The 11,994-nt window shown below is 36.8% G+C and overlaps 2 protein-coding genes across 2 annotated transcripts; both read right to left on the bottom strand.

Moving 5' to 3' along the window:
* Nucleotides 1-1,287: 1,287 nt before the first annotated feature.
* Nucleotides 1,288-5,895, bottom strand: LOC128092926 (uncharacterized). The gene has a single exon (XM_052708124.1). The coding sequence runs from the start codon at nucleotides 5,749-5,751 to the stop codon at nucleotides 4,288-4,290; it is 1,464 nt and encodes a 487-aa protein (XP_052564084.1). The 5' UTR covers nucleotides 5,752-5,895; the 3' UTR covers nucleotides 1,288-4,287.
* Nucleotides 5,896-10,378: 4,483 nt separating this feature from the next.
* LOC120415559 (succinate dehydrogenase assembly factor 4, mitochondrial-like) lies at nucleotides 10,379-11,095 on the bottom strand. Its single transcript, XM_039577132.2, has 2 exons — nucleotides 10,908-11,095; nucleotides 10,379-10,841 (listed from the first exon to the last, which is right to left on the bottom strand). The coding sequence occupies exons 1-2, from the start codon at nucleotides 10,975-10,977 to the stop codon at nucleotides 10,573-10,575; spliced, it is 339 nt and encodes a 112-aa protein (XP_039433066.1). The 5' UTR covers nucleotides 10,978-11,095; the 3' UTR covers nucleotides 10,379-10,572.
* Between the last annotated feature and the right edge of the window lie 899 nt (nucleotides 11,096-11,994).

Below are 11,994 nucleotides of genomic sequence, written 5' to 3' on the forward strand. Positions count from 1 at the left end.
CTGTACCTGTCGGTGAACACAAGACCGGACATTTCCGCAGCGATTTCGATACTGAGCAGGAAGACAGCTGCACCGACTCAAACGGACTGGACCGAGCTCAAGCGGATCATCCGATACCTGAAGGGGACCAGCCACTATCGTCTGCAGGTGAGCAAGACCGATGAACGAGCTGGACTGATCGGATACTCGGATGCAGACTGGGCGGAGAGCACCTCGGACAGGAAGTCGAACAGCGGACAGATTTTCCTGTTCAACGGTGGGACGATCAGCTGGAGCTGTCGCAAGCAGACGTGCGTCGCGCTGTCAACGGCGGAAGCAGAGTTCATCGCGTTGGCTGAAGCGACACAAGAAGCTTTGTGGCTGAAGCGATTGCTGGAGGATCTGGACGAGGACGGCGCTGTGACGGTCAACGAGGACAACCAGAGCTGCCTCAAGATGTTGGAGAAGGAGAAATTCAGCAACCGCACCAAGCACATCGCGACGAAGTACCACTTCATCCGGGACGTGAAGGAGAAGGACGAGGTGAAGTACATCTACTGCCCAACTGAAGAGATGGTAGCAGACATCTTGACGAAGCCACTACCGGGAGTCAGGATGTCCAAGCTGGCAGGAGCGTGCGGATTAGCACCAGCACCTCGAGGAGGAGTGTTGGAGATAACCGAGTAGGCCGGTGCTAACGAAGAAGAGGACTTCAAGTCCATCAATAATTTATGTCATTACCTGAATAAACTCCAAACCCTACAGACGTGTTTTATGAGTATAATTACAATGACCTATCCTTAATCTGCATAACACTACAGATTCTTTTCTCGATCTACGACACGATGACTCCCAAGCAGAAACATCAGTCTTAAAAACGCGCAGTTTGTTATTTTCGATTGTTTGCCATTCAGTTTCCCAAGAACGGAAGATTTCTGCCTTTAGTTTAGATTTTAGATCACTTATTACAAACTTCATATTAGTAATAGGTTTTTGTATACTCATTTTTGCCAAATTATCAACTATTTCATTTCCCAGTATTCCTATATGACTGGGTATCCAAAGAAAAACTACTGAACGATGTTGATCATTGATGTCTTTTAAAATTTTATGAATTTTTTGAACAATTGGGTGCTCTGAGAAAATGTTTTCAATACTTTGCAATGAGCTTTTAGAGTCTGAACAAATAACAAAATTAACGCCAAAATCAGAGGAAGAAATTTTTTCTAGAGAGTGCAGGATAGCTAAAAGTTCCGCGACAAAAATCGATGTAAAGTTCGGTAAATGAACCTGAACTTCAAATTTTTCGCTATAACACGCAAGTCCGGTCAAATCGTTTTGTTTTGAACCGTCGGTGTATATGAAAAAATGATTTTTATATTTACAATTACAAAGCCTCACATATTCAGCTCTAAATATGTGAGCATTATGGGCAGATTTTTTAAAACTACCAAGCGTATAATCAATTTTAGGTTTTGAAATGCACCATGGTGGAAAAGAATGAAAACCACGATAAAAAATATTCATAGTATTAATACCATATTTTTCTAACAGTACGTTACATCTAAATTTAAATGATTTGGAAGATTTAATTCGTGAATCATTGTCAAAATTTTTTAGTGGATGATTTTCGATTGAGGCAATCCTTAAGCCAAGTTGGATAACTTGATTTTCTCTTCTGAACTTTAATGGCATAATACCAGCTTCTGCAAGAATACTACATGTCGGACTTGAGCGGAATGCTCCTGTGGAAAGACGAACTCCTAGATGGTTCACTGAGTTCAATTGATCTACTAAATTTTTACGGCCAGTTGAATAAAGTACGGATCCGTAATCAATTTTTGATAAAACAAGAGTTTTATGCAAAGTCAACAAAGTTTTTCGATCTGATCCCCAAGATGTGCTACTAAGAGTTTTTATTATATTTGTTGCATTAGAAGCTTTAGATTTCAAATGTTTCAAATATTGAACCCAAGTTAATTTTTTTTCAAATATGATACCTAGAAATGTATGCTCTTCAACTACCTCTATAGATTGAGTTTGAAGGAAAAGCTCAGGGTCTGAGTTGCAGCTTTTCAATTTGCAAAAATGTACCATTTTGGTTTTAGTTGGAGAGAATTTAAAACCGGTTTTATCACACCAAGTAGAAAGATTATCTAAAAAAATTTGCATTTCGGTCTCTATTTCTATTAAACAACTACTTCTCATATAAACAACAAAATCATCTGCATAGGACAGTCGCTCCATATTTAATGGTAGAACATCATGAATGGAACGAATTCCAACAAGAAATAATGTAACACTGAGTACTGAGCCCTGTAAAACTCCGTTTTCTAAATCATAAAACGACGAAAATAAATCACCGATGCAGACTCTAAATTTACGCTTACTCATAAAGTTTTTAATAAAATAAAGTATGTTGCCTCTAACTCCTACATCATGCAATGTTTTAATAATATTATGTTGCCAAGTCATATCATAAGCTTTTTCTAAATCGAAAAAGATTGCTACAAGATGTTGTTTGCATGCAAAAGCATCTTGAATTGCCGTTTCCAAAGATACAAGATTATCCATTGTATTACGATACTTACGGAAACCATTCTGACAAGAACTGAAAAAATTTATTGATTCAAGATACCAAACTAATCTACGATTTATCATTTTCTCCATCGCCTTGCAAGGGCAACAAGTTAATGAGATTGGTCGTTTATTGGAAGGAAGTAGAGGATTTTTATTACTTTTCTCGATTGGAATGACAATTGATTCCTTCCAGATGGATGGAAATGTATGAGTAAAAAATAGTTCATTGTAAGTTTTTAAAAGATATAGTTTTCCATCAATTGGAAGATTTTGAAGCATTTGATAAGTTATATCATCAGGTCCTGGTGAAGAACCTTTAAAACTATAAAGAGTAGATTCTAATTCGATCAGAGTAAACTTAATATTTAGAAAAGAGGAGGTACTATCTTCGTAATCTATTAAATCAAAGTTTTCACAATGTTGTTTGTATGTTAGAAAATTTGGAGAATAATTTTCTGAACTCGAAATTTGAGCGAACGTTTTACCTAATTCTTCAGCAATTAATAATGGGTCTGTAATCAAAATATCGTTAACTTTCAGTGAACAAATCGTATTATTTTTAAATTTACCTGAAATTTTTCTAATTTGACTCCAAACTTGTGTAGGTGCTGTTCTAAGATCAATAGAAGATACAAAATTTTGCCATGAAAGTTTTTTGGATAATCTGATAAGGCGTCGCGCTTTAGCTTTTGCAAAAGAGTACGCAATTTTATTTGCGTCACAAATGTTTTTGTTGAATGTGCGAAGAGCTTTTTTCCGATTTTTAATTGCAATTGCAATTTCTTTATTCCACCAAGGTGGCTTGGCTTTTTTGATAGTATTAGATGTTCTAGGAATTGATTCTGTCGCTGCTTTTATAATGACAGAATTTAAAGACTCAAGTCGATCAGTAGGTGAAATGTAATTGCTGTTATCTAAGTTTAGCGAGACAAGATTCTGAAAAGACTCCCAATCCGCTGCCTTGGATATCCATTGAGGTCTTCTTTTCCTTGGTTTTTGATTTGAAAGAAAGGATAAGATAATGGGAAAATGGTCACTGTTGCATAAATCTGGGTGTACATTCCAGTCAAAGAGAGGACTTAAACTGGGACTGCACAGGGAAAGATCAATGGCTGAGTAAGAATTGTGAGCTTGAGAAAAATGAGTATACGAACCTGTATTTAATAAATTTAAATCAAGAGTACTAAGAATAGTTTCAATTATGTTTCCTTTTGTATTGGTTGAGTTACAACCCCATGTTAAACTATGCGCATTGAAATCCCCAGTTAACAGGAAAGGTGTTGGCAACTGATTGATTAAATTACTTATTTCTGCTTTAGATGTTTGTAAATTGGGTGGAAGATACAGACTGCAAATAGTAAATTCTATAGGGTAAAAGAGACGCACTGCGACTGCTTGGAGGTCTGTGTCGAGATCGATTTCATTAGGATGGTACTGTTCTTTAACACATACTGCGGCTCCTCCTGAGGCACGTAAGTGGTAGTTGTCAAGGGCGTAGAAGATTTTGTAGTTTTTGAGTGTAGGCTTTTTGCTGTGCACAAAATGAGTTTCTTGCAGACTAATCGCTCCAGGAGCATAGTCGTGTACCAATAGTTTAAGTTCTTCAAAGTTATTGTAGAACCCGTTACAATTCCATTGTAAGATGTTAAAGGCCATAAAACGAGAGTTTAGGGGGTATTAATAGATGTTAGTGGGAAATGGTACGGCAAGAAACAATAATAAGCTTGCTTAGAATTCTTCTTCTGATACTTGTTCGAGAATGTTAATAGAGTTAGTAATTGCTTGGGAAATGGTTAGTAGGTTGTTAGATTCTGCTGAATTCGTGTTTGTGTTGGTGTTGGTGTTGTTGATAGTGTTAGTGTCGGTGTCAATTTGTTGGTCACAATCCATAAGATTGTGAGGTGTTTGTGAGAGAGCGAGTAATTGTTGTGGCTGGAGTGTACCTTCGATCGTTTGTGTGTGCATCATAAAGTCGGGTGGCATGCTGGTCTGCGAGACAAACAATGCGTTCACATCGTTCGTCGTAGTGGAGCAGCTGGGTTGTTGGTCTGCGTTGTTGAGTTCGTTCATTGGTGATAGTTGTCCACGGTTGTTTGGTCCAGTTGGTGTTGGTGATGATTTGTTGTCGTTCTTTGTATTCGTAGGCTTGGCTGGTTGCGGCGTTCGGGGTTGATTTGGGGCGACTGCTGATTGTAGATTTCTGCTCGGATCAGTTGCTGTTCGGAGACCTCGGGCCACCTGCGCAAAGCTGCTGGTGAAGACTGGGACTTCGGGTACTTGTTGTCTTCTCTTCTTGCGGGCATCGTTCAGCGAAAGGCGTTCAGTCACACTAATTTTTTGGATTTCCATTTCGTCCAAGTATCTGGGACATTTTCGGTCAAGAGCGGAATGTTGTCCTTGACAGTGTAGACAGGAATTCGGCTTTGGACACGGGGCGTTATCATGGTATGGGGTACCACAATTGGCACAGGTCCGAGGTCCAGTACAGCGATTTTTGGTGTGTCCGTACTTAAGACAGTTCATGCAGCGGAGGGGGGATGGGATGTATTGTTTGACCTTGCACGGGTAGAATCCAACATCAATGGAGTCAGGGATGTGGCACAAATCGAACGTGAGGATAAAGACTCCCGTATCGATAAGCTGTCCGTTGTCGAGTTTTTTCTTCATTCGATCAACCTTGACTACCTTCTGGTCCTTGAGTTCGCTGAGGATGAGTTCATCAGAGACCTTGATCAGATCTCGACAGAAAATGGTTCCGGAGCAAAGGTTCAGTTTGGGATGTTCCGTGATTTTGATGTTCATCGTGCCGCCAAACTTTTCTTGCTTCAACAACTTCGCTGCTTGTTGTCGGTCAACCGTTTTCAGCAACAGGTCGCCATCTTTCAATCTGCTAATTTGAACGTTTGTCGTGATGGCGTCCATCGCTTTCTTAATGAAGAAAGGATTTTCGAGTTCCATTGTCTTTCCAGGGTCAGTGCGTTTGAGGATCAGAAAACGTGGTCCGTTGTACTGGTCCATCCGGATTTGTTTGGTGTACAGATTCTGGTTCGGTACCGTGTCCTTCCGCTTGCCTGACTTGCCGGGCTTGTTTTTCGGTGATGTCACTTCCGTAAATTCTGTTGAGTCACCTCCGGACAACGGCTCAAAGCGTGAGCCAAATGTCCGGACTCCCCCTCCAGGGTCCTCACTCATCTCCCAAAACTCCCTCAGCACTGCAAATGTGGTAACTTCACTAGTCAAAAAGTCTTTTGTGTACGAGCGGAACGAGAAAACAATAACTGAGTTCGCGATACGAAAGCAATCCAAATACGTCTTACTCCGTCTGCGGTTGAACTCGGAATGGTTTGACTTTTTGTAATTTCAAATAAATCAACTGCTTCAAACATTGTATGCGACATGTACAAGGAGCAAACTACGTCAAACAGCCAGCTCTAGTTGAAACCAATCAAAATAAGGAATGATTAATTTCGCTATCTACATCCTTTGTTAGGGACAACCATTAACCATGTGGCCACTTTTATAGAAATATTTAAATCCTTGTTACATGCAATTATGGGTCCTGATAACAAGTTCAAAGATAAGAAATCACTCACTCATGGAACACACATGGAACGAATAATTTTTAATTTTTGCTGACTGGAGCGCGCAACCATTCGCGAGCGAACACGACACGCTGGCTGCCAGCGGATCGCTCAATCGCGTCCCAAAACCCAATTCGCGCGAAATCCGTGCCATATTAGGTAAAATAATTACGCGACAAACACAGACAGAGTTTTACGATAAAGGATAGTAACTTTACACAAGTAATGCTTAAAAAACGAAATAAATGAAATAAAATACTGAATTTATAATTTTGAAAATCTTCAAACTTAATAAATCTATTTAAAATTTAAATACAGAATACTCACCAAAAAGTCATTCAGAAAAATCGAAACACGTTTTTTTTTTCTTCTTAAATTTTCTCTAGCCTAAATTATGACTCCAAAGTTATTAAATTTCTTGTTAAATTTTCTGTTATATAAGATAGTGACAAAAATGGTAGCATTTAAGAATTCTACAATTTTAAATTTTTTTAAGGGTACAGAATTAAATAATTCTGCAGTTCTTTTTTCAAGGGGGCGAATTTAAGAATTTGAGAAGTAATAAATTAATGAATAAAGGAATTAAGAATTTAGGAATTTAAGAATTCAAGTATGCACAAATTAGAGAATTTTTGTTGGTTTTGAATTTTTAAATTTGAACTTTTAAATTCTTGCATTTAATCTGATTTTTTTTTTTGTTATTTTAAATTCCTAAATTTTGGAGTCTTGAATTTTAGATCTTTTAAAATTATGAATTCAAGAAATCTTGGATTTTTTTAAATTTTGGATATTTTACAAATCAGAAATTTAGCATTAAAAGTTTTGAATTTCTGAAACTTTAAATTTTGAATACTGGAGCTATAATTTTTAATGTTTTGATCTTTTATTTTTCCCCCAGAATGTTGAAATTTAGAACAAATCTACGGGTTCTACCAATCTAAATATAAAGGCGAAGAGCTAGGTTCAGTTACGTCCAATAAAGCTCATATTTGAGATTTGAGCACAGTACTCTGCCGTTCTACGCATAATTTTCTTATGTAATTTTTGGTCGATTCTGACTTTTTGTCATTTTTAAGTTTATTTTTACGTATTCTTTTAGAAAAACACATAAAATTTAGTACTTTGTTCGGAAACTCATGAAAATCAACACCAAGTCTGTTTGTCCCATCGTTAAACTTCTACGCATAATTGTCCCACCAAGTATTTTCTTACACGTAATCATTAATTTTACGAAGTATTATGTCTTGTTCACCTGTTGTATATCAAGAGAATCACAAATAAGAGGACACATAGGGCGAATAGGAACCCACGGGACAATTATGCGTAGAAACACAGAAATCAGTCGAAAAATTTCAATCGCGTTTTTCTCAGTTGCACTTTTTCGAACATGGGACAATTATGCGTAGAACGGCAGTACTCCCACCAAAACAAACCCTGAAAATCAGTTTTTTATACATTTTAATGTCTATATCTTCGAGAAAAGTTTGAAATTTCATTCACAAGATTAAAAATTGAATGTATGCAGTATAAAATAAAAAAATAAAAATTTCTTACAAAATGATGAAACTCCGAAAAATATATTGGTGCAATTAATTTTTCAAAAAAATAATGATACCATCCAGTGAGAATTTTACCTAAAGCTTTGAATATTTTTAGGCTTAACCTCAAATGCCATTTTTTTAATTTCAGAAGTACATTATTTGTCGCAAGACATTTAAATTAGAAAAACATATTGGATTGACATTATTAGAAAAAAAAATAAAGGCTGGCGTTGAAGCTTCGACTTGACGACTTGTCGAGCTTTCGAGCGAGAACGAGCCGAGACTTCGAATTTGATGTTCAGTATATGATTTTGTATAAATCCAAAAATTTAATAGGAAAAAATAGGGTAAAAATAAGACGAAAAACGCTAAAATCGCTATATCTCTGGAAATACATTTTGGAAAAGCTTCAAATTTTGGGCCCAAACAGTTTATGGCGCATGTTTTCGAATGGCTTTTTGTTTGAAACTGAATTCTTTAAATTTGATAGTGTTATCTGTAAAATAGTCCAAAAAATACCTCTAAAATGGCTTTGACCACATTTACTGGTCGAAAATTGTGAATCGAAAAATAAAATGTTCGTCTCCGACCCCACGGCTACAGATCTGACTTATAAAAATTGTGGGTTTTACGAGCGGTTTTCCAGTGATGGAAGACACAAATTTTTAAGAGCGGATACAGCAGACAGCCAGGGTTGCGAATGAGCGAGCGCTCACGGAAGGAGTGCTCGCTCCAGCTGGAGCGTGAGTTTTTATCAGGTAGCTCGTGCTCGCTCACGCTCACCGGAGCGTTTTGCGCTCACGTGAGCTGGTGAGCCAAAGTAGGTAGTTGTTTTTCCCTGTTGAAGCATCTGCCTGTTTGAAACGAACTTTCTAGAACTATCTCAGCGCAGGCAGCAAAAACAAACTAGAAAGTGGTAAAACAAACGAAACTAAGCAATGAAATGGATTAAGTCGGAGAACTGAAATATACGTTATATTTTAAATTCAAAATTAGCCAAGGGGCAGAATGATTCACTCTTGAGTGAGCTAACAAAGAGCTAACTCATTCTTAATGTAAAAATTCATTGACGTGAAGAGATGCACTGATATGTTCAAAAAAAAAAAAAAAAAATTAATTGACAAATTATCTTTATTTTAAGTTTTTTGAATCCGGACTCAAAGCGGTTTTAAAAACACTAAAAAAAGTAAAAAATATAAAATTTGTGTTAATGTACCTTTTAAAAAACTAGCAGTAAGCTTTATTAAAGTTGTAATCATCCCTTATATTCGAAACAATTTACATTCTCTAAATTGTTCCGAATCCTCAAAAAATCTTTTATTAAATCTATAATTAAATATTTTCAAAGGCTTGGTAGCGGTGTTAAAAATAATTTACATGGGGGAAGAGAAGCCACCCTTTATGTGGTAAAACAAAACAATGACAATTTATATTATTTCATTCAAATTGGTTATTTCAAACACTAGCAATTTGGAAGTTTTTTTTTTGTAAAAAAAGGAACTGTTTCAACAATTTTACCCTATTTTCTAGAATGAGAAAGAGAAAGATTAACTTTATAGCACTGAACGATTCATTTAACGGAATGACGTTTTTTAATTGTTGCTCAATCTGACCCGCACGCTGGAAAGGTAGTCAACAAACTGTTTAGGTACATAAAACAGTTTAATGTTATATTTTAATCAACCAAGCACATAACATTGAATCGAACTTACCACAGCATAAATCTTCTTGAATTAATTCATTGTTTTGTAAGTTTTTATAAGGTTTTCAGTCATTTTTGTTTACGCGCTCATACCCTTCCCCCAGCAGTTATCTCTGCTTACCTTAACTATTATTAAGGTAAGGCCGATTAATTCGAAAATATTTATATTTTCAACTCTGACTGTAGGACTCCAATATGATTTGACCCTTGCGAATCCAATTTATTATTCAAACACATAGTTAATTAAAATAAGCTATTCCAATCTATACATAAAAAAGATGTTACTATGTGATGTTTCCCCTGACATGCTGCGCCTTAAGCAAAAAAAATTACCTAGTATTGAAAAACAAAAACTTTCTCAAAAACGAAAAACGATTCAATTCGCGATACTTCCAAAGTGAGCGCTCCGTGAGCGAAAAATGAGCGCGAGCGCGAGCGTGGGGCAAACGCGAGCTGAAAAAATCGGAGCAAACGTGAGCGCGGGCAAACGTGAGCTAGCTCGCGCAGCGCTCCTCCTCACGAATGAGCGAAAAGTGAGCGCTCATGAGCGCGTGAGCGCGTGAGGATCGCAACACTGCAGACAGCGCTCATGTATTTCAGAAAAAGTGCTCTCAAAAATCATACTTTGAGTTCCGGGTTTCGGGCCAAAATTCAATCGAAAGAGCGCATCTAAACCTTCAATTTAGTAATAGGATTTTTTCCTGGGACGAATCCTCGCCGTGCACGAATTTTTTAAGATTTCTGAAAAAAGCGTTTTTCTAAAAGCAAACCTTAAACCTTTCTTTTGTTAGAAAGGCAAAAAAATCTCTTTTTGAAAATTTTCTTTTCTTATTAAGAAAATACTAACAAACATTTCAGTAACAACTTCTAAGAAATCAAAGTTATTGCACTCAACGAATAAAATAATTATCCTAATTCCTGGTAATATTTTGTAAAATTGTGTCATCGAAGTATATAAAAAAAAACAACTTTTTTGCGTAGAAAGAAATAAGTAATTTTATAGAGCCACAAAGAACATTTTGGCAAGTGGTTTTATTTTCCAAACGTTGTCTATTATCTAGTTTTTTTTATTTATTTAACACGAAGTTTTAAAATCTACTCTAAATAAACCCTTTTACTCTGTATTGCCATTACTGCTATCACTAAAAACTAGAGACACACGCACTGGAGACGAGATTCAAGGACCATCTTAAAAGTCCGAAACTCGCCCCTTGCGCTCCCAGTCCCCATACCGGGTTGGCTCTGGTCCTCGGGGACCGCCAACTTCCCCGGTGTTGGGGTTCGTATTGTTGGGCCATGCCTGCAGGGGTTCCTTCTCCTGGTACGGATGTTTGCCGACAATCTCGTCCAACTTACCGATCGGCGTCTTCTCGCGCAGTTTCTTCTGGAACTCCTCCATCCGTGGACTCGGCGTTTTGTCCGACGTCGGCGGTTTGGTGGCGAACGAGAGCGAGGGAACTGCGAATTTAATTAGAAATGTTTTTAAGCAATATTGTGTAACTGGCGAATGCTCCAAAAACCTACCAAAGTTCACCACGTAAACGTGCCTCGCCGAAAGGTTGGAGATTTTGTTCAAAAGGACCTTGGAAGTCATTTTGCTGCCAGGTGTGAAGCTGCACAAGTGCACACGAGCGGCGGAACAGATTCGTGAAAATCTCGTGAATGCAAATTTCCCAAATTACCGCAATGCTGATGATAAATTTAAATGTCACTTTTCAAAACAGGCACTGGCCGAGAGGTCGAAACGGATAATGAGCCAAAAGCAGAGCGCATGGCGCGCCATCTACGTGTCAGATGTGAACTAGACTGGTACAGTTGAACTACGTTGGTTTGGCACCCATTCAACATGGGTATTTTTATCGGAAAAAAATGTTTTTTGAACCTCAAACTTTACTTCTTTTTGGCGTGATTCTCGTTGCAAGTGAACTACTATTTACACTAGATTTTCAAAATTCAGCATTTTTGTATAACCCAGGGTTGACCAAACTCCATGAAAAATCGGGAAAATGTCAGGAATTTGTGATTTATTGTCAAAAAGTCGGTAAAAGTCGAGAATCCCAAGCATGCTTGTTTAACCATAATTTTGTAATCTTAAATAGTTTTGTTTAATTTTGTAAAATTTAATAATAATTTCTCTCAATGCAATTGGTATGTAAAATTCCTTTCTCTATTTTTTGTCTTTTTGAAAATAAAAAAGGCTGTTTAAGAAATAATATATGAATCTTATGGCATGCATTTGTCACATATTTTCAAAAAAAAAGTGAGTCAAATGATTTTATTTATTTTTGGCTAAGTTTGTCAAACAAAAATTACCTCCCAAATTTAAACAACAAAATAGACCAATACAAAATAGAGCTTAATTTATGACACTGCTCAAATATCTAGAAAAAAAATTCAACATGACTTTGGTGGGTGGTAAATATTGTTTATGTAAAACTGAATTAATTAAGTAATTTCAAATATTTGTTTTCCCAAATGTTTGTTTCATTAAAAAATGTGAGTATGGGCAAAGCTATAGATAAAGCTCGATTTTCACTCATTAGAAAAACCTTATTATCAAATAAAATTCAAACTCTTTTCGTTGTGAATAAAAAATGGAAAAATTACTTAT

The sequence above is a fragment of the Culex pipiens genome, chromosome 2 (assembly GCF_016801865.2).
Source record: "Culex pipiens pallens isolate TS chromosome 2, TS_CPP_V2, whole genome shotgun sequence".
NCBI classification, from domain to species: Eukaryota; Metazoa; Arthropoda; class Insecta; order Diptera; family Culicidae; genus Culex; species Culex pipiens.